The sequence below is a fragment of the Lethenteron reissneri genome, chromosome 24 (assembly GCF_015708825.2).
Source record: "Lethenteron reissneri isolate LAM-NWPU_2019-01 chromosome 24, ASM1570882v1, whole genome shotgun sequence".
NCBI lineage: Eukaryota > Metazoa > Chordata > Hyperoartia > Petromyzontiformes > Petromyzontidae > Lethenteron > Lethenteron reissneri.
This window is the reverse complement of record NC_083802.1, coordinates 18,809,283-18,832,007: the sequence shown is the minus strand read 5'-3', so window position 1 is coordinate 18,832,007 and position 22,725 is coordinate 18,809,283. Positions and strand designations below refer to the sequence as shown.

The window sequence follows — 22,725 nt, the reverse complement described above, 5'->3', positions numbered from 1 at the left end:
AAAGTGAAGCGTGTTCTTTGACAGTTGTTTCGACAATTTAATTTAGGGACATGGCCTCTGTCTGAAAATGTTGGATTTCAGATTTAAATAGCTTGAACGTCATACGACTTAACTGCTGGTACTAAATGTATTAATCCCGTCCTTTGTCAAGTCACCGAGGTGGATGAAAGCCTCCCCAAGCCACGTCAGCTATAGGGGTTGCTTGACCATACTTCCCTTCGCCGGTCAATGCTGGGTTGGCGATGGGACGCCAGTTCAGGTCTCACTCGCCATTGATGTTAGTTGACACACTCAGGTCCCTGGATTCATAGGGCAGTGCGATAACCAATATTCACCAGTGGTAATATAGAGCAACATTTAGTTTGGATTAATAAAGAAAATGTGCAGGTTTATGGATGAAAGGCTATTCTGGTACGATTGAATTTTCTTTTTAAGTTTATTGAAAAAATGCACGTTACCTTCGAATGCGTTTCCAAGGTGCTCAAGGGACTGGCAGGATTGAGTCGTTTTTAACACACCATCACCATCCAACTGTCCACATCCAGATGTTCAGGCAGTTAAGGTTCTCCCTGTACACATATACAGGATCCTTGAAGACAGTCGGCCAAAACTGTCAAGGTCTGCCCTCTCATTGACAGGGACTAAAACCCTGTTGCTCTTCATAGCACCTCCGATAAGCACGGTTGGCTACGTACGATGCTAAAGAAGTTTCAACATGAACACACTACAAGTAAAACCCAGGGGGGGTGGTCGAACAGCTGTTGGGAGCACCGCGCAATGAACCCAGCACGCCTTGGGTTGGATCCCGAGCCTCGGCTTCACGTCAGTGGGAAACGACATCTGAACGCGTTCCCGCCCTGCCCCCCCCCCCAAGCAAAGCAGCACCAATCAGTATGGCGCGGGCATTGTCAAACGACCGACATGGAATGAGACCTTGATCAAGCAGCAGATTGACAATGAACTGAATATCATGGTTACTGCATACAGCCCTTGGTTTTGTACAAGTTGACTTAAGTTGTAAATTAACACCAAAAACTGAATTCTGTTGACACGCTGCATAAAGTGTGAACATGACACGGTGTACGGATTAAAGTACAATGTGGACGAACGGGTAGTTTTATTGTAAACATCTTTTTTTAATTGATTTTAATGTAATGGAACAGTTCTACAGTATAATGCAACATCTTAGTATAGCAGCGCAATATACACACGTTTCCAAACGATTATAAAACCAAGAAAACAAACTTACCGTCTCTTGGCTACAATCAGAAATATGTCGCACCCCCTGATTTGCTTGATGGCCGAGTGCTCTGACTATTTACCAACCAAAATAGGAGAAAGAAAGAAAACCCAAAATAAATCATTTACATTTTTAAAACTACAGTGATGTTGAAAAGCCTTGGTTTTGTCTTTGTACGTCACAACCGACACACACAATGATCCGCCAATAAGCATATGTAACTTAAACATGCAGTCAAGTTCCATACGATGTTCGTTGTATACAGGGATTCAACAGCAGTCACTTACACCCCCCCCCCAACTCCCTTCCCATGTCAATGAGTCTCTCCCACACCACCAAACACAAACAGCCGCCAAGCTGCCCTGCGTGGAGACCCACAGAGACGTTTCCATCCCATTGTTTTCTTTCCCCCATTGTCTTGAAGTTGCCAGCCACTTTTTGTAAAGGAAGATGTGTGAAGAATGTTATGTTTAAATAAATTCAACGTGTTTCTTGTATCGTGGACTTATCAAAGATAAACTTGGTAACGTACCTTTTGTTCAGCCAGTTTAAATTGTTATTTTATTCCTGCTTTTTCAAAATGTTACTTCTCGTTCATGCGACCCGAACATCATAATTCTCATGTCAATTTAGCCTTTTTTTTACACCGTGAGCAAAGACATTTCAGCCGGGGACAATTTGCCCATTTTTATCTACACGACGTATTTGGTCAAAATGTTATTAAAATTACAAACTAAAAAAAATATTACGGACACAAAATGCACAGCACAAAACTTCACTATCCAGAAACTAGGGTTGTTAAAATTAACTGGTTAAGCAACTTCTAAATGCCACGCCCCTTTAACACATGTAACGGACGTGCCAGATGTACTGCAATTACTGAATACAACCATTCTAAAGTGTTCAACTTAGACATTTTTGCATTTCTCTTTTTAAAAAAATTCAACTTTATTAATGCAATGTGAATGACAGCCCACAGTAAAGTATCCTCCTGCAACGCCTCTACTGCTAACATAGTGCAACAACTGGGTTTTAGTACTCGCGTTAAAACCCGGTTCTCATACGGCGGTCACCAACACCACTCCAACTTGGTGCAAATGAACTCGTTCCAACCTGCGCCGGGCACTCGGAAACTTTTACAATTCTGTGGGGGGGGGGGGGCTCTGCCCCCCTTCCCCCTCAAGGAAACAGTGGTTGAGGGGTCACGTGGGAAAGCCGGAGCCCGAGGCCGGCACCAAGAGTTCAACTAATAAAGTTGCCCGAGTGCTCGGCACGGGATCGAGTTCGTTTGTACCACCAAGCCTGAGTGTGCTGGTGACCCCAACGTATAAAGAATCAGCAATTTAAGACCAGCAGTAGACTGGGAGGGGGGCAACAAGAAGTTGGCTCTAGAACCGGCCGTAAACCGAGCCCGAGGTTGCACGGCGACGACTGTGCGTATCTCTGGGGGGGGGGGGGGAACCGGGGGGGGGGGACCGGGGGGGGGGGTACCGGGAGGGACTCCCCACCACCCGAGTCTGAAGCTGGTGGTTGGAGCAAGGTCTGCCCGACTCTTTGAATATTTTACGCGGCGTGAAATAAAAAAAAGTCTCAAGAAAAACAGGCGGCGTGAAGATGACGCTGGGTTTTCTGCACCGCTTCACATGCATGCCAGGACGACACAGTGCTGCCAGGCACATCGAAAGAAAAAAAAAACAGTTGCTTACAAACATCGCCGGGTGTGATTGCGTGTTCCACTATAACCCGAGCCGGAGGGAGGAGGGGGCACGTTATACCCTTCTTTACACAACAAAAGGTTTAAATAAAACTGCGACAAGTTCGTGGTGTCCTCCGCCAACATCGTAATTTACTCTGGTGCTTTCTGCAGCCTGTACTTTTCGTCTTCGGTTCAGAAACAATTTCAGGACAACAGAACGGCACAGCCAACAACTATAACACATTTGAAAAATATTAAAATTAACAAAGGGGTGATGGGAGATGGGGGGGGGGGGGTAGGGGCTGGGTCAGTGGGGGTGAGGAGTGGTGGATGGTACGGCAAAGCAAAGATCACAAACAAAAGTAATGCAGAACGCTAGAAATGAGCTCAAACGACGCAACCGTGGATCTCGCGTCAAGTTTCGGGTTGCTCACACGATAGCGATGGTCTAAGGTCCTATGGAAGGAGGTCACAAGCTGCGGTCCCAAGTCGGCAGGGTTTGGCCGAACCCTGAACGTGGGACCAAACAACGCCTTTTTTTTTCGCCATCTTAAAATTATTTCAGTCTCTCCGCGTCCGTCTTCCGAGGAGGAGGAGCAGCGACGATCGCTCTTCAGCACAAGTTAACATCAACCCACACATTTTAATTTTTCCGCACGGGGGGAAAAATAAACGAGTCAACTTGGAGTTTTTCATTTTCCCCTTTTCACTTTGCCGCCTTCTCCCGTTCGGCAGGTTGGTCTTGAAGGATTTTCTAAGGCGTCTAAGAGCGCGGTCCGCAGGTTTATTCCTATGCCCTGGGTCGGTCAACGCCTTAAATTTCTTTTTCCCGCGTCGCGAGAAAACTCGTGCGTCCGAGCATCGCGTACACAACACCACCCCCCCCCCCCCTCCTTCCAAAAACGACGAGCGAGGAAGTTCCAGAACGGGAAAGTCCAGTCCGGTTCTTGAAGACGGCCCCGTAGGCCCCCACGAGCGGGACTTGGGGGGGGGGGGGATGAGATGGCCTGGGCTGGCGGACGGCGGTGAAAGTGAAACGCACGTCCCACGGTGCGGGGCCGATGTCCGCAATCACTTGACTCGCTGGATCGATTTCTTCTTTCGCCTCTTGAAGAAGCAACAGCACCTGGGGAAGGAGAACAAGACGCAACAGTGCGGTTCTTTGTGAGGAAGACGTTACGCAAACCACTAATGTCTCGTACCTTTACTTTGTTAATCGAGTGAGAACTCGAGAGACAAGGATAGTACTAATTTGCAAGAGCGACCTGGATTTTTGCAGACACGTGTCCAGCAGATACAACGATTAAACTCCCCCAATTATTCTGCGGCTCGTCACGATTTATTTTTTGCCTTGTTTATGACGACAGCATTTCACCCCTGCAGCCACTAGAGGTGCTTCACGCACCATAATGGTCGAACATTTAATTTAGAATCGTGACTTCACGTCTAGCGGGGCGGGGGTACAATTTATTTAATCGCTCGGCAGGCGTACGTAGTTGGCAGAGCCAGGCCACCGCATCATTGTCAGCAGTGCCGAGTGCTCTCTCCACGCAGCCTGCTCGGAGGGGAGTCCTCCAGATCGTGCGTTTCAGACTGCACTTGTGCACATTTACGACTGTGCAGGGCTGCATCTTGTAATAAGTCATTCGTCATAACTGTGGTCTTAATTTATCGCTGGATATTTTCCGGGTAGCTGGCAGACTGGAGCAGGCTCAGAGGCGGGATGTGACCACAAGCGCAGCCATATAGGGCATTGGCGTGGCTTAGCGGTAGCGGGCTTCGCTCCTTCTTTGCAGAGGTTCACGGTTGGGAATCCAGCGGCAGCCCCGTGTATTACCGTGGGTGTCATAACCACAACAACGTACGCCTCCGTGTGCTTCCTTCACGGTAGATAAACACAAAATTAACTTCATTATACAAGCAAGATATAACACAGTAAGCTGTGGTGTGGAAATATTTGCTGGGTTGCCAAAGCGGAATAAATTGAAGCCCTGGTCATAAACATATTCCACAAAATAAAAACCCTGGCATGAGTGGTACAGCCCAGGTGGAAAAGGCTAAATGAGGGGCAGGTGGTGGATGGAGAGCTGGAGGGAGGGGAGGGGAAGGAAATAGTAAAGGGGGGGAGGAAAGAGTAAAGGGGAGGATGAGGAGGTGGAGATGGAGGGGGGGCCCACTTGGTCTCGTCCACCATCTCGGGCTCGGGCTGTGCGGTGATGGGCGCGTTGGAATGTCCCGCCGTCGGGTCGTCTGTATTCAGCTCCCCGTTCGTGGAGCTCACCACCTGCACCAGGGTCCAACCCGATGGGAATCGGGCAGGAAGGGGTGGTGGGAAGTGGATGGTGCGTGCGTGGGTATGCACGTGCGTGCGCGCGTTTGAGTGCGTTCGTGTGTGTGTTTTTGTGCGAGTGTAGAGTTTGCGTGGTTGTATGCGTGCCCGCATGTGCGAGTGGATGTTTGCGTGTGTTTATGTCGGTGGGTGGGTGGGTGCGTGAGCAGTGATGGTGAGAGAGGATCGAGGCACACCTTTGAGGAACAACATAAAACAACCGCTCGCCCAACAAAAAGAGAACATTGCCCTGGGGGGGGAGGGGTGACGAACAGCTGCTCAACCGGTCTGGAGGGCTTTTTTCCAACGAGGAAACTTTACATGTCTTGTTGCCAAAAGGAAACGCGGTGGTCGACGGCTGTACGACGACCAGTCGGGGGCCCGACTCGAGCCGCGAGCACATTTGCCACACACTGTACCACAGAATCGGCGTGAACTTCCTCGTGGACCACTATTTTTAGCTACCTGTGTCTGCGACGCGGCAGCGACGCGCGCGCCCGAGACAAACCGGTTTTCCCGGAGACCTCCCCACTTACACAGCCCCCCCCCCCAAGCCCGATGGCAGGGCAAGTTCTGACGCAGGGCGCCACGCGACCCTGGGCGTGTTGCTGCTGTCGCTAAACTTGACCTCGCGGGCAGCTGGTTAGGAGAAGGGGAAGGGGGGGGAACCACCCCGCTTTGTTTTGACGGCTAGCTGGAATAGTCGGAAATTTCTCCCGCTCACTTCTGTAAAGTGATGTGAGCAAGGATCGATCGCGTTCACGCCCTGGACGAACAACTCGTCGTCGACGTGACGTCGCGATGCAATGGGCGGCGCGGCTGCCCTACGCCCGGGAAGGACGACGCCTCGAGCGCCTTGCCACCCAGATTACTTTTTTTATTCATGCCGAGTTGCAGGTTCAACTTCGTCGTGCCGAAGAGGCAAATTCGTGACAACTGACCGAATCCATATTTCATTATTTTACTGGTTTTGCCGGCGCAAGCTGAATACAATTACGAGAAATCCTTCTGCGGGCGTGGACCCGTCATGAGACTCCCACCTGTGCAGGCCAGGCAGCTGAAACATCAATCGCCCTGACTTTCTCCCAGCGGCATTAAACTTAATACCCCCCCCCCCTCCACTGCCACCCCCTCCAATTCCTATCAGCTGTCACCACGGTCACTCTTCCATCAACCATGCCGATGATAGCGTAATCATTTAGCATCGCGGTTTTTAAAAGCAAGCGTGGGGCGAGATTAAACTTTCTGTGGGTGCTCGTAACCTTAACTCCGCGCTTAAAAATAACACGAGGAGGAGGAGGTGGTGGCGGCGGTGGGGGGACTCGTGTCTACGGCCCGGCGGTGGCGGGCTGCGCCCCACTAGCGTGGCATTTATTCGCGGCCGCCCTCCCATTATAGCGCGGAGAGGATGCGAGAGCGGAGCCAGGACGCACGCGCCGACACGTGTGCCCCGCCACGCTCGCGGCGCAGTGAGCACCGCGTAAGCAGGTTACAGGATTAGCCACCGCGCACCGAGGGATTTCCCACTGGAGGGCCGCGAGAAGAGTGGGGGGAGGAGGAGTTTGGTTGGGGTGGGATAGAAATTGAGGGGAAAGGGAGGAGCAAATAATAGAATAAAATAAACGCCAGCTCAAAAAAAAAGTGCGGCTGGCGTGGAGAGATGGGGGGGGGGGGGTGGAGGCGCACGGACCCTCAAGGGGCAACAGCGTGAGCTCCGAGCCACCGCCGCACGTGTGCCCCCCCCCCCCACCACCAACACCCCCAGTGTGCCGCCCGTGCCAGCTGCCATCGGCCGCCCGGCGCCTAAAACCGCAGCACCAGATTGGATCTAGCCTGGGTGTGAGAGGAGCTGCATTGTCGGGCTGCGACATCTCGACCCCTTGCCGTTTCGCTGCGGCCCTGCCTAAGAGGAAGTCACCGGCTGGAGACTCTTATCGGCCAATTGAAATCAAAAGAGCCCCACAGAATTTAAGATTTGAAATGTTTATCGGCGTAATTGTGTTACGTTTTCAGTTGCTCGGATGATATTCATTTTCAAGTGCTACCCTAAGTTATATTTACTTTTGCCGCACGGAATACTTCATGCCGAGTAATTCTAAGCCAAAAATATATTATGAGACACTGTGGTCATGGCTTTCACTCGGTCAGCACAGGGGTCGGTAACGAGCGGCGCATTCAGTGGTGGCTGACGCTCAGGGTCTCAGAACACTGGGATGCAGGGCGGTTTCATTTGCAGGCAAGGTCTCAGAGGCTTCATTATCAGCTGTTCATAATAAAATGTTATAGACTCTTAGAATTCCTGGACAGAGCACGTCCGGGTCAAACCAACTTGGGTTACGTGGCCACATTTACAGCAGCCCTCTGTCCGGTCCACCTGCAGCCGTGCGTTTTTGCACCTTACCCCGCTGCACGTACGTCCCCCCCCCCAACCCCCCGCTGCTACTGCTGCGCTTTCCGGAACGGCAAACGCCGGCGTGCGTCCCCAGTGTTCCACAACCCTAAACGCTCCCCTCCTCCTCCGGCGGCGCAGCGCAAAGCGATGGCATGCAGCAGCAGTGGCAGTAAGCGATAGCGGAGCGAGAGAGATGAGAGGATCCCCCGAGGTTTGAGCACGATGGCAATAATGGAGACGGGGGGGTGGGGAGTCAAGGGGAAGAGAGGCGAGGGTAGAAGCGGTGGGGGGTGGGGGTAGGCTGGTACCTGCGTGGAACCCCCGTGCCTGTCAGCTGCCAGCTGCGCAGCCAAGTGCAAAGTGTTTGACTGTCGGCTAGGCTGGGATTCTCGCGATCCCTTGTGCTCGGGGGGCTGGCGTTTTTTTGCAAGCGTGCGAGAAGAGGAGGAAGGGACAAAACAAAAAACAACGAACAAAAAAAAGAAGATACGAGAAAGAAATAAAAAATAAAACAGGCGAGGTGCATCCGATGAGCTGTGAATGTCACTTTCATGCGAAGCAGCAAGTCGATTAGTGGCGTTGTTAGTGATCGTAAATCGGCGCGAGAGCACACGCGGGCCTGGAACGTAAAGTTGGCAGAGCAATCGTCTCTGACCAGTGGTGAGCTCTAGCGAAGCTCGCATGCAAAACTCAATCGCAAAGGAAACGTGAGCAAGCTGCCAAACTTGTTTTTGCAGCCTGCGCATTATATCAAGGGTTCCTATTTATAGGTCGACCTACAGGCAATATTACCTTCACAACAAATATACAATTTAAAACAAATATTCACGCTAATACCCATACTGACAGCAAAAACAACCAACAAAAAGTACATGTAGATTCATACCCTGTACTATAATGTCCATTCCTGTTCGCCGTATTTATTTTCCGTAATGTTTTTTGCTTTAAAAAACACAACTGTTGATTACCGCACAGAATTATGACCGTCTACGATGTACATTTCGTAGCATTAAGTCACAAATTCCCTGTCATGGCCCCAAACAAAAAATAATCTGAAATTCGCCAAACGTCAGATCGTAAAACCCTCTGGTGGTCTGGTACAAACTCATCGCTTCATCCAATTTGTGACGCAACCATAATCCCCGCGGGACAATTAGTAAACGCTATTTATAATCCTTTTTGAAAAAACGCTGTTCGCAGCCAGTACGCCCCACACGTTTCTTAGCAAATTGACACCGGAATAATCAATGTTTCATGTCATCGATAAATCAATAAGCTTTATTTAGAGAGCACGGCGGCAAGCCCACTGCTGACACTCGAGTCTCTCCGGCCTGGGTAACAAGCGGGAAGGCGATAACAGCTCCCGTAAGATGACGGGGAGCGTTGGCACGACAGTGGCGTGCATCTGCACTTCAAACACGTACACGTGTACGGCCGAGGGCAGTGCGGAAAGATCCACTGTTGTACTGTGCTACATTCCTACGTCTATGCATTCCCCAAGCCAGCCCCTGATATCTCCGGTCTACGAACGACATTCACGGAAGCGACGACACTACGACGATGAACCGTTTCCACGACAACGCAGCAATTGGCGGGCAACGGCGTGAGGCGGTGGTGAAATCTGTGGGAGGGGGGGGTGGCGGGCGGTGGAGGTGTGGCGGGGGGGGAGACGGCGGTGGAGGTGGTGCGGCACACGGTACCTGTGTCTTGGGCACGGGCTGCGGGCGGCTCGACGGGGGCACTGCCGATGGGTCCGCGTGGATGGAGGCGATGGGCGTGGGCTGTGCGGGACAGACACGCATGCAGTTTCACGTTCATCGCTGTTCGCGAGCACCTACGACCCTGAAATATCGATTTTCGTAGCCAATACAGGATAATCCATATTTGTATTTGCGTTGGAAGTTTAATGCCAAAAGTCTTGTCGTTAACCCTCCACCACCCAACAAGATTATCACGTTCACAAAGATATTGATAAGTGCCAATCTAATGATCAAATTATGACCAATAATGCATCTCCTTGTCACTGGTGGCTTAATACTTTTCATGAATGCACCGATAAAGCCGAACACGGCCCACGAGGGAGTAGTGTAGCCAGCACCACACCTGACTGCATCAGTCTCCCCAGTGCTGTTCTTTTCACAGCGCATTAAGTGCACATTTACGGCCGAGTCAATCTAGTGGAGGCTCAGGACCGGTTCAGACAACAGCCACCGATGTTGGCCGTAACTGGGAATCAAACTCAGGTTGCCAGCTTCGGAGTGCAGACAAAACTCCTGCGGGCCCGCCCGGCAAGGGGAAATACTCATCCAGCAGTGGATTAACGACTGTACACGTGCAAGCTATAACAATCACCCATTCGCTCGACCGCTCGCTCGCTCACTCACGGCTACACCCCGAGCAAATGCACGACCCGACGCGTCCGCAGTTCTTACGAGCGTTTTGCCGGTCCAGTCGTAGTTGTAGTCAAACGTGTAGCCCTTGCGCTCAAACAGGTCCATGAACAGCTTGCGCAGATACTCGTAATCGGGCTTCTCGAAAAAGTCGAGCCTCCTTACGTACCGCAGGTACGTGGCCATCTCCTCTGTGGCACGCACGCACAACACAAGTAGAGTGCGTGAGAATTACGCGGCGACGTGCATTGGGGGAACTCATTATTCCCGATATTCGCGATTTGTCTCCAACTCTCAACTGTTTGTGCGGCGTTCGACTCGAGGTGGAAACGTTAAGTAACGAAAGAGAGTCTTGAGACTGTAAGCATAACCACCATGTCTTCGTGGGAGCCTTTGCGCTGTAAAAACGGCGCGAATATCAAATGTACCGGTTGATATTATTTAGTTTGTATACATGTGTGCAGCGTCATGAACACTGTGTACACCTGTGCGTCTCAAAGCAATGACAATTCTGTAAGCATCGAAAGGAATTGGCAATGTCGACGCGTACAACGTGGTACTACTGTCACTGCACGTTACCAATGACTAACACAAGTGCCCGTCAAAGGACATCGAGGCCGTTGGCATGCGTCACGCCACACTGGCATTGTGTACGTGCCTCGCTGTGCAGTCATCACTTTGTACACGTGAATTGCGTAATGTGAGAGTACAATGCAAATGTATTTATGCGGCGTCTAAATGCAACTGCAAATTAATATTTTTTTACGGTTATTATTATTAAGTTTGTTTACCTGGGAAGGCCTCACCGAGTCGTCTCAAGATCCTGCAAGCTGTTCCCAGTAGGGGGCGATGTTGCGACGTGTAATCCAAATCGAGTAATTTGCAGGTACCAATTCAGTGTTGGGATGTTTGTGCAATACCAGCAACATTATATATATATTTATAATTTATCTATGAAACCGGAGACGCTGGTGGAAGCCCATGCAGAACAGGGGGAAGAACATATGAATTCCAGAGTAAAGGCGCGAGAGTCGGGAATTGAACCCAGGACATTCTTGCTGTAAGTCAGAAGTGTTACCGCTGGCGCCACCCTGCCACCAAACTCAGTGGGCAACGTTGTTTTTTTTTCTCTACTTCGAGGCAGCCGCCCACATTCGGAGACTTCTCACTTGTGGGACTCACCGGGGAAGCTTTCGCAGAGGACCTCGATGGGAGTGGCTCTCTTGGTGTCGCCAATCTTCTGGTACCGCTCCTTCAGGGTGTCAGCCTGTGGGGCAGCAACAAAGATAAAGACCCCCCCGCCCCGTAGAGCATTTAACAGACTGTTGGGGCAAGTGCCGTTTGCAAGTCGCACCTATGAAGACCGGCACAGCGCACGAGGGGGATGGCGCGGCTAGCACCACGCCCCGGCCACCTTGATCTCCGCAGTGGCGATGTCATTTACACACCGCACCAGGTACTCGTATATGGCCGAGTCGACGTAGGGCAGGCCCAGGACCGGTTCAGATATTCGTCACGCATGTTGGCCGTGAGCGGGAATCGAACTCGAGTCACACCAGGTTCGTACGCAGCGCGCTAACCGCTGCACTACCGCTGGGGAGCAATGCACACAACCACGTGGATTGCGGAGGGTTTGCGAGGGACCGAACAGCAAAATTTCACAAACACCAAAGGAAAATTGTCTCTTCTGTGCTCAAACTGACATAGGGAGGTGCTCATTCGCATTGGCGGTTCTAAGAAAATGGTGGAAATTCCACATTCCTACGGCTCGACCCAGACCCTCCCAAGGACAATCGCTGTTAATATATTTTGCTACAGCACCACCCAGCTGAGAGAGATATAATACTTTATATGCCCAAGATAAACTCAGCGAGTCTCAAGGTTGGTTGCATTCCTACAAAAGCCATGAAGACCATTGCTCAAAGACTGTATATCTCCACCGCTTATTTTAAAATAACACTTCTCACAATGGACACTTTAAGAGGACTCCGTCTGTGCAGTCGAGACATGCAGCAGCAGCAAAAAGTTACCAAAAGAATTTGGCGATGGGTAATTTGAAGAATTGTGACCACGTCACGGCACAAAATGGTCTATTTTTGAGAATGGCGATGATGATGTCACGGCATCGTTGTTGGCAGACTGCAGTCACACGGTAACTCACAAATTACAATGGAAATAGAACCTTCGACTTTGCGCAAACTAGCACGGTCATAAATGCAAAGATACGCGAGTTTTTATGGCTACCAGTTCGAATCAATGACCATCATTAATTCTATTTGTCACAATTGTAGCAAGGTTCTATCACAGCCAAAATGCATGGGTAGGGTGGTGGGGGGGGGGGGGGGAGTTGGCGGAAATTTGACTGGGCGGCAAAATCTGTCGTCACGCTGCTCAAAGCCAGCACGTGCACACAACGTCACTCACCACCACTCACCTTGAGACCCTGCCAAGGCAAGCTGCCTCGCAGGAAGTACATGAACATGTGACCAAGTGCTTCCAGGTCATCTCGCCTGCTTTGCTCTGAGGAAAGAAGAGTGGTGGAGGTGAGCGCATGGTTTGCCTGCATCGGCCGCGTTTCATCTTCACACGCCCACCCCGCCCCCCCATGGCGAGGCATTCACGTACCCGGCAAGCAACACCGCGCTGGGCGAAACGTACAGAGCGCAACGATGCGTTTTTTTTTCTTCGTAAATCGAATCTACGCAACGTGTTACGTCTTTTGCTCACACCGCATCGTCCCCACTGGCAATGGCACACAGTGTTTTTCAACCGTAACAACTCGCTCGGCGAGATTTTATATCGCGGCGGTGCAGTCCAACCGAACACACTCGGTCAATTCGCGTACGCTACATCGCTAACGAGCACATGAACATTGCTCCCACTTCACTCCCACCACCAACCCCCCATCACCAGCCCACCCACACAAATAGTCCGCTAAAATATCACGATTCAATCCTTGATCAAGAATCACACCGTGACACAGCACTAGAACAACTAACGCGGGACAGACAGACGGAACTATCTATAGAGTGGAGACTGGGAGGATGCGAAGGGGCCAGAGAAGCGGAGAAATTGTACAGCGGAAGAGACGGCAGCAGCGAGAAAATCAGAGAGAATGGGAGGAGGCCGCAACTGGGCCGGAGCAACTAAAGCCACGTAAATAATGGGGTAGCAAATGGGATTGGGGTGGGGGAGGGAGGCCTTAGCCTAGCAGTGGGAGATTATAAAGGCTGACCACAGCAACACGATCTGATTTGAGCGTTGATGGTTTTTGTATTGTAGGAGCTGCAAGGTTACAAGTTGAGAGGTGTCCTCGAAAAATCTTAATAACCCAAAAAATGTTAATGTCCAGAGATAATTCTTCTATTGAGAGTGGGTGGATTTACTCGATGAAAAAAAATCTAATTATTAAGTTAATTGTGCGACCATCTGGGAAGAGATGATATCAGAAAAAACTATTCAAGGTGGAGTGTAAAGTGTGTTCCCTTGAGGCTCACATTGCTAATTCTCAAATACATCTGTGGGTTATCAAGTTTTTTTAAGGTACCATGCATGTACCAATTAAAAACAACATATCATCAACAGCAGCATCAGCCATGATCAATCCACTGCTGGATGAAAAACCTCCCCCTTCCACCCCCCCCGATCCACCCCCAAAACGAATATAATCGATGGACGTATCAAGAGCAAAATAATCAATTTTAATCCACGAATCTTGGCATCATTACGTGTGTTAACTGCCAACGTCACCGACACGAACGATGTATGATATTAGCCAAAAGTGGCCCGCTTCTTCCGCACCAGGCTTCACGCTTGCCACGGAATCCTACCTATTGCACAACCCCTGGCCACCGCCCTCGTCGATAAACTCACACCACCGGTGGTGACATAAAAGCCACTCCTCCCCCCTTACTGCAGCCAAACTTGAGGAGGAGGAGGAGAATCTATTATCAAACAATTCCTGTTGCATTTCATCAAAGCCCGGTGGTGGGTGCGCAGCCGTCCGTTCCTGCTGCCCGTGTTTATTCACGGCCACGCTCGCTCTGCCAGCCACTCAAGGGTCCGTACAACAATGCGAAAAAGGTTCTAAAAATAAACCCGCGACCGACCTGCGCCTGTCGACGTGCATCCATTGTGTAGAGTTGGCGAGTTACATCTCGAGTCCGCGAGTGGCCTTATTTTAGAATTTCATAACTGCGCTGGCGCCGTCTCCACGAGTTTTTTTGTAAATGTGCTCGTGGACAGCAATGCATTGCGCCGGCGCGGTGCCGGGCTGCCTAACGCTGGGTCGGGCCCCACCGAGCCTCTGCATCGATCGACTGATTCTACTCAATTTTTACTTTGGACTCAAGCGGGGAAAACTGGGCGGTGAAATGTTGAAGGTGATAAGTTAGGATGAATTGGATAATGTGGATTTGAAGAACATTAAAAAGTAAAATAAAATAAAAATCACGACGTTTCGGAGGCAACACAAGCTTCCGTCTTCAAAACCCGGTGGTGTCGTGGCTGTGACGGTACCACCTGAAGACGGAAGCTTGTGTTGCCTCCGAAACGTCGTGATTTTTATTTTATTTTACTTTTTAATGTTTTTACCTACGTGACTTTACCGAAAAAACCTAAGAATATGAATCATTGCAGTCACGAAAGCTTCAAATCTAGAATAGATTTGAAGCGTTAAACCGTTTACATAATAACCCAGCGCTGGTGTCAGCTGTTTTTAAACACAAAATATACAGCAATGAGAAACAGTGCTGTATATTTCCCAGCCTTCAGCGCTATAGTAAACATTTTAGTCACACACACAAAGATCAACTGTTCATCGTGTTTCTCCTTACACATCACAGACTGTTACCAAGCACCCAATAAACCGACACACACAAGAGGGGGTGGGGTGGTGTTGTCAGCACTACACTCATCTGCCTTTGTTTCCCAAGTGCTGACGTTTATACACCACACCAGATACACTCTGAATGAGTCAGCCCAAGGGATGTTCCCATTTCACTCATCACTGACATTTGCCTGATTTTATTGGTGCCGTGTCCACGGTGATGTCCCCTTGCGCACATTCCCTCCTTCGACTGCCAGTCCAACTTTAGTCTTGACCACCTGCCATAAATCCCTTCTTGCCACATGTCCTGCTCAAGCCCACTTACTTTTCTCAACAGTCAACAGGAAACCTTTAACTTTTGTATGTTCTCTAATCCACGTGTTTCTCACTTTGCCTCTCAATATGAATGCAAGAACGCACCTCTCCGTGCTTCTTAGTGCACCTAGCAAGTTTTTTGCGCCAATTTTTTTCATTAAGATGCCATTAGCGAGCACCTGTAAGATGTACATTTCGCGCAATCCAGCCAAGTGGCGACACAACCCAACCACGTGGCAATAAACGGTCGGTCAATAAGTCAGTCGCTCGCCCGCTCACACCCGAGCAGGTACGGGCACGCACGCGCGCACGCGGACCCTCACCTTTGCCCAGGTGCGTGTTGATGCTCATGTATCGCGCGGTGCCCGTGAGGCTCTTGTGCTCGCGGTAGGGGATGTGCTTTTTGGTCTCGGGGTCGATGTACTCCTTGGCGAGGCCGAAGTCGATGATGTGGATGTTGTGGTGCTTGCTCGTGCCCTGCCGTCCCACCAGGAAGTTCTCTGGCTTCACGTCGCGGTAGATGAGGCTGCGCGAGTGCACGTACTCCATGCGGCTGATCTGAGGGCGTTGGTGCCACAGGGAAACCGCGGCAGACATTTAAACGGCAAGGCTGTCTACTTTTTTTTCATCCATCACGTCTCACGGCGAAAATACCAGGGGCCGAGTTTGAACCTGTTCTCAAAAAGGTTACGTGCATTATGCTGTAGGTATTAGCTAATCCAATGCCACAAGGCGCTTCATGAATACTTGAAATGTGCGCTCTCTTTTTGTCCCATAATGTTTCAGCGATACACGTCACTCGACGCACCTGTAGTTGACTCAAACTTACAATGTTCAAAGGATTCATCAGAATGTGTAATTAACAAGCTTGGACTTCGTCTGCTGCCGATGAAGACATTATTGCAGAAGACATAGTTTGTATTTCCGACAACAGGCCCATCTGTCCGTAGTAACATCACCCGAGCAAAGTTAACACACCGGCCACCAAGTCAATACAAAAAAAAGACTTGGCAAACACGCACAACCACATTCATGACCTTTAAATGTTGTCTTTCCTAATTCAAAGTCACATGGTGAAACATTTCTACTCAAACAAGCAATGGGGGTGGGGGGGGGGGGAGTAAACTTCATATTCATTGCAGTGGTGGAAATTCCACATGCACATGGCAGGGCCAGTTCTTCCACTGGATAACCACTGGGGTGAAGAAGTGGATAACAGTTTAGTGAGAAGTTCTTACGATTGTCCATGTACAACGATTTCCTATCCTTGCTTATGGCAAGATGGTTCAGGAGCTAAGTGCAAACGTTCAAGTCTGCTGGCCACGATGAGAGGGCTTCAGGAGGGAGTTCATGTCGTTTTGCTGCTCCTCCGTCAAAGCAGCACAGACAAGAATGATTTACGGCGTGATCGGTAATTTTGTTTGCGCGGCCACAGTCGCACTACTCGGGGATGTGCGCCGCAGGCCTGTTGATGCAACGATGCGCAACCGCAGCACTGCACCTCCTCCTTCGCAGCAGAGGCGATCGCCCAGCGTGACGCAATGCCGGCCGAGGAGGCGTGGCACACAAAAAAAACCAGACGTGAGCGCTGGCGTCCGTGACGCGCAGGGAAAACGAATAGCGCCTTGAAAACAATATATAATTTCGTGGCCCAGAGGCTGCGCAGTTAGAATAACAAACACCATAAAAAGCCAATGGCATGCTTTTGTATTTCAAAACACGTCAAGTGTGGGGAGTTTTAATTTTCTTTCACATGGCCTTTAAAACTCAAGCCTCGAAGGAGCAGAGTCAGGGCAAACAGAGCAAGGGGTACAGTAGGGGCATATGATAGGGGCTTTATTGGCTAACAAGAGTCAAAACATAATCTGTGAGTTTGGTCCAAAGTTTAATAGATGAGTAAGATAAGAAAGATAGGATGAATACGACAAAAGAGCAGGGGTGGGTGGAGCAGCAGGTGAAGGCAACGAGAGTCAAAATCTCTCAGTGGTAAACTACAAGAGAAGACTTTGGGGGTCAGGTGACAATTGCCTAACGGCTGCGGTGGCAAGGTGTGGTAACACGAATGTTATGGGCCATTCTTGTACTTATAAAGAAGTTTGTCTTTTTCGCAATATTATTCTCAATCGTACCGTCAGCACTGTGTCATTGGACAAAGGCATTTCCACTCAGAACTCCGCTAAAGCAGGGCATCGCCCCGTGTTAGAAAACAGCCCGCAGAAGGGGTTATCACAGAACTACATCTGAACTCCCTTCAAGTGATCTCTGATGCAGGTGAGGCATTCTGCACTTTCCACGCACCTCACCTGTAGAGCTGTCTGTAACATGGCAGTAATAGCAAAACGTATCATTCTCAGAGCTGTAACTTTGCCAAATTAAGTTAAAAACCAAATTTTATACGATAGGGTATTTTTTTTATCAAGTCAACGGTGACCAGGCTGCATAAATCAACACATTACACTTGACAATGCAGTTGAATGAAGGGTGGTTGAAACACCAGCTTTGAACCCAGGATGTCAGGATCTCGGCATTGCTGAGATCCTTGGTTGGAAACCTGGAATCAAACCCAGCATCTCAGCAACACCAGCTTGATGCCCCGACTTGTGGCCATATGGGAGTGGGGTGAGGGGCACGCGAGAGGTACTGCCATCACATCACCACAGTCCAGCACACTCACCAACTGCATGGCGATCATGAGCACCGTCTTGAGGGAGAAGGTGCGGTCGCAAAGATCAAACAGGTCCTCCAGGCTGGGCCCCAGCAGCTCCAGCACCATGGCGTTGTATTTGCCGCACGGCCCAAAGTAGTACACTTGGGGGACACCCTCTGCAGAGAACGACACAGACACCATCCAAGTTAAGCCTCGTATCGATCGGGGATGAAGCGCTGTTAGAGAGTGCTCGTTTTAGGGCCAGCAAATGGTGACTGAACGAACGCGAATCAGAGACGTCGTACTGACAGAGACAAGCAAACAGTGGGCTCGGGTGGGGCAAGTCGCTCGACGAAACAATGGCGGCTGGATGGGACTGGTGACAAACGACAGCCAACGAAGAGAACGCATTCCCGAGAGGACGACCCAGCGTGGAGATGGAGCGACAAAATCACTTCATGTCCAGGGGTGGAGATTGATGGGTGCGGGGATGGTCCATGAGGGATGGCGATGGAGTGTGGAGGCCTTCATCCCCACAGTGGAAAATGGCTGACGATAATGATGACAACGACGATGGAGTGGCTGGCCCATATCTCGACAGTGCTGAGGTGCATAACACCACCAGGCAGTCATTTGATGACAAGTTACCCTAAGGGAAATGTAAGACTATTCAGACACCACCTGTCGCTGGCCATGTCCGTGGCCTGGAATTAAACGCTGGTTGCCAAACCTTACCGTAGCAGTGCAAAAATCTCTCCACAAAAAGCAACAAATGCAAAGATCCCCCGTGAAGCCTTTAACAGGCTGTTGAGGCAAGTGCTGCGAGTGGGGAGCTATTAAGGCAGCACAGTGCAGTTGTTCACACACTGCATCAGACATACATATACATATAAAAGGCAAGTCAGCCTCGGGGAAAGGCCAAGGCCAGTATACATACCATTACCATTCGATATTAGCTGTGATCAGGAATTGGCCAGGTTCGCAGCACAGCGCGCTAAACCATTACACCACCCACTCCCCGCAAACAGCAACGCACTCAGTCCACACACCACACACCCTGGGGTCAGCGGGACCACAAGCAGGCGTGCATGGAAGCAAGGGGTCGGGGGCCTCCCAACAGAGGTCAGCCTCTTTGGAATGGCCACAGCAGCTGCCTGGGATTTCTGTTTGTTTGCTCGTCAAGACTTCACTTTCGCTTGCGGTCAGGAGGAAGCGGCGCTTGGGAGGTCAAAACAAGGAGGCAGACAAGGCACGCAAACACAGCCGGGGTTCACACAGATGGACAGGCACACACGCGCAGCACTGGGGGTTGTCCCAAAGTGGCTGGGTTGCCCTTCGAGAGTCCTCCCAAGCAATGGGCCGGCGTGCAAACAAACAAAAACAGAGCACCGGGTCAACAGACGGGACCAACACACAAAAAAGAAATTATGCTGAAATCGGGTTTTGTTGGGAGGGCCTAGCGAGAGGAGGGTTCAATCTGGACGGAGTAGGCGAAAAATGGTTCGGTGTTGGCAAGTCAGTGTCGACAACTTTTTTTACGAGAAAAGCAAGATCAGGATCAGAATATTGATTCATACTGGAGGAATCCGGTGAGCTATGAAGCTCTTTTTCACAGATGTCCAGTAGTAAGATGGAAACCCAGTCACTGTTCCCCTGCTCAAGTGAATAATGGTGCAGCATTCAACCTCTGTTGATGACGACCCTGGCCCTCCAACGACTGCTGCTCCCCAACAGCCGATTATATCCACCCCAGAGGGATAATGAAAATAACAGTGCCCTTTATATATACACACACACACATGCAGTGTGTATGAGCCTCGCATATTTTTCACCGTTGGAAGATTCGACTAATTCCATTAACTAGGGGTTGACGTGCCATGAAATCAGCGTACGGGGAGAAAACAGACACATAAGAGGGATAACCACTCAGAGCTCAGCACAGATGGACTCGATAATCCATTGCTTGTACCGTCATCTACTTGCAGTCAAGTTGGTTTGAGTTTCACAAATTAGCTAAGTCGACCTCCGACTGGGGAATTAACCTTCTGATCGCGAGTGGACCACTCTGACACAGTAACACCTGGAGTGTAATAACATACCCTCGAATGGCCACAAATATCTAGCTTTATCACAATAAACTCATAGATTTCCACACACACACAATTCAAAGACAATGATCTCCTAATCAGCCAGCCCGGCAAACCAAGCAGTATTGTTGATATCTATATTTCCAGCTGGGTAAAAACCATGAGATAGAAAAGCCCATTTAAATCGAAAGTTCACTGCTCACAAAGATCTTGGCAATGTATTTTTATATTAAAAACAAAGTGTGCTATTTTTCACCACTGCTACAAATTATTAAGTCCATCGGGGCGTTTATATGCCCAATGCTTTAGTGTTTCGAAAAATAAAAAGTTTACATTACGCTTCGGCAACCTTCGCTGAAGTGTACAGTTTGTACACTTGCAATCGTTGAAGAAGATGAAAGACCACGAACTTGCCAACGCTAAATTTCTCTGAAACACAAAACGCTCGGTACGGAGGGAAAACCTTTCACCTGGCGAGGCTGTCGCGCTCTCCGATGCCCACAAAAGACTTCCCAGGACGACATTTGATAACCGTGCGACAACGCTTTGATCCATCGACTACGATCGATTATTGTGCTCACGACTCGCACATTGAATTGCGCGGGCGGGAATCCGTTATTTACTCATCTGCACAAATTGTTATATTAGCCGGACCGTGAGAGATGACAACGGCTTTGGAAGGTCATGATCAATCCAGCAGCGGAATGGATCATGTCTGATGATGATGATGACTTGTAAAGGAGAAATTACGTACAAGTGTTACATTTTAGGGGAATGGCCCAAACAATATAGTACGTGGTAGAAAATGAATTGGGGGGAAAACACAAACGAGATGATAAACATGAGATGCAAAAGGAATTGAACTGTAACCCAGAATCGTGACAACATTTATCAAATCACTGGGGGGGGGGGGGGAGTGAAGGTGCAGGCAGGGTGAATCATTTTCCATCTATAAATTGAGAGGCAAGCAGAGGCACATACAAAGACCCCTCATATAGCCTCAAAAGACTGTTGGTGCAAGTGCTGTTAGCGAGCACCTATGAAGGCTGGCACGGCGCGCGAGGGGGTGGGTGGCCAGCACCACGCCCGACCTTTTCTCTCTAGTGGCGATATTTACAAACTGCGCTAGGTACCTATTTGAGGCCGAGTCGACCTAGGGGAGGCCCAGGACCGGTTCAGATAATCGTCACTGGTGACTAGTGGCCGTGAGCGGGATTCTAACTCGGGTTGCCGGGTTCATAGTGCAGCGCGCTAACTGATACACTACCGCTCCCCACAGGGGCACACAAAGACAAAGATCCCCCGTATAGCCTTGACAGACTGTAGGGGCAAGTGCTGTTAGCGAGCACCTATGAAGGCCGGAACGGTACACGAGGGGGTGGGTGGCCAGCACCATGCCCGACCGCCTTTGTCTCCCCAGTGGTGATGTTTGCACACCGCACCAGGTACTCATTTGAGGCTGAGTCGACCTAGGAGAGGCCCAGGACCGGCTCAGATAATCGTCACCGGTGTTGGCCGTGAGCGGGAATTGAAACCAGATCGCCGGGTTCATAGCGCAGCGCGCTAACCACTACACTACCACTCCCCACAGGGGCACACAGACATACACACACAGACAGACACACAGACAGACACACAGATAGACTCCGCATGGCACATAGACATGAAAGCGCCCTCTCCACTCACACTGGGGCACCTGAATAAGCTCTGCCACCTCCTCCCAACATCACTGCAGTGTTTTCTTTTCATCTATTTTTTTATTACGCTCTTTTTCCCTTCCATTTATAATGTACTTACGTGTCATCCGGTTATCCTTGTGTATACCCAAAAGCTCTTTCCGGGTAATAAAGATATCAGATTCTACCTACGATGCTCATGGATAAATGTAACCAATATAAAGATGTAAAGTAACCGATATGAAGATGCATTTTCAGACCGGAATGAGTGAGTTCGTTCAGATTGATGGGGAGTAAAATTTTAGATGTGCTAAATTACTGAGGCTACTGGCCTACTTGTACAGATGTTGTTATGAGCATGGGCAAACCAGTTTTCCCCCCATACCAACCGAAAATACACTGTAAAGAATTGTAAACATCCCCAGCAAACACACCTTCTGAAACAAACAACTTGAGACTCACTCCATGCTTTCTTTGACAAAGGACTCTCATTTATCATCATCACATCATCATCATAAGCCATGACGATCGTTTATCATTAACCATTATCAAGCCACTGCTGGATGAAGGCCTCAACAATCAGTCTCCATGTCCGACAAATCTGTGATGCAACAATAGAAGAATTTAGCAACTGCGCGCGTGCTCATTTCATCGCTCGATCTCCACAGTGCACGTGCGCTCGGGAACGTTGCCCTTACTTGGAAAATCATTCGTACTGCACAAAATGTATCATCCGCTGTCACTGCAGATGATGGGCAATAGCAAATTGTTTTTTATTAACCCTTTCCCATTCCTATGGCGTACACACATCACTACTGTGCCACGCACATGCGCATCAGTTTTTCTTCCGATTCCGTTCCGATGACGTCCACGCAAGAAAAAAGGCCATGCGTGAGGGCGTGCGGCGCGCTATGCATCCGTGAATAGAGTTAACGCAACTAAACCGCTCGCGCGCCCCGAGATTCGGCGGTGGATGGGACCCCCACCCCGCAAATTGCAGAAATTTAGGAACGGGAAAAGGTCAATTGGTTAAGTAAGGAAACATGCAACGGGGTCGGTGTATCACCACAACGAAAGTGTCATTGTTTTATTGTCAGTAGAGGATGAAAAAAAAGAGACGCGTCT

The 22,725-nt window shown here is 49.8% G+C and overlaps 1 protein-coding gene across 5 annotated transcripts in view; it reads right to left on the bottom strand.

Moving 5' to 3' along the window:
* Nucleotides 1–1,112: 1,112 nt before the first annotated feature.
* Nucleotides 1,113–22,725, bottom strand: part of LOC133346735 (casein kinase I-like) — a 45,023-nt gene continuing 23,410 nt past the window's right edge. For 4 of the 5 annotated variants that reach the window (XM_061558569.1, XM_061558568.1, XM_061558570.1 and 1 more), the window contains exons 5-13: nucleotides 17,865–18,013; nucleotides 15,514–15,748; nucleotides 12,482–12,567; nucleotides 11,230–11,314; nucleotides 10,090–10,238; nucleotides 9,358–9,438; nucleotides 7,966–8,070; nucleotides 5,114–5,220; nucleotides 1,113–4,062 (exon numbers count right to left, since the gene is read on the bottom strand). In XM_061558569.1, the coding sequence (XP_061414553.1) occupies nucleotides 4,008–4,062; nucleotides 5,114–5,220; nucleotides 7,966–8,070; nucleotides 9,358–9,438; nucleotides 10,090–10,238; nucleotides 11,230–11,314; nucleotides 12,482–12,567; nucleotides 15,514–15,748; nucleotides 17,865–18,013 (1,052 nt within the window). In that variant the 3' untranslated portion in view covers nucleotides 1,113–4,007. The remainder of the gene's footprint in view (nucleotides 4,063–5,113; nucleotides 5,221–7,965; nucleotides 8,071–9,357; nucleotides 9,439–10,089; nucleotides 10,239–11,229; nucleotides 11,315–12,481; nucleotides 12,568–15,513; nucleotides 15,749–17,864; nucleotides 18,014–22,725) is intronic. The other variant, XM_061558572.1, reaches the window with a different exon arrangement.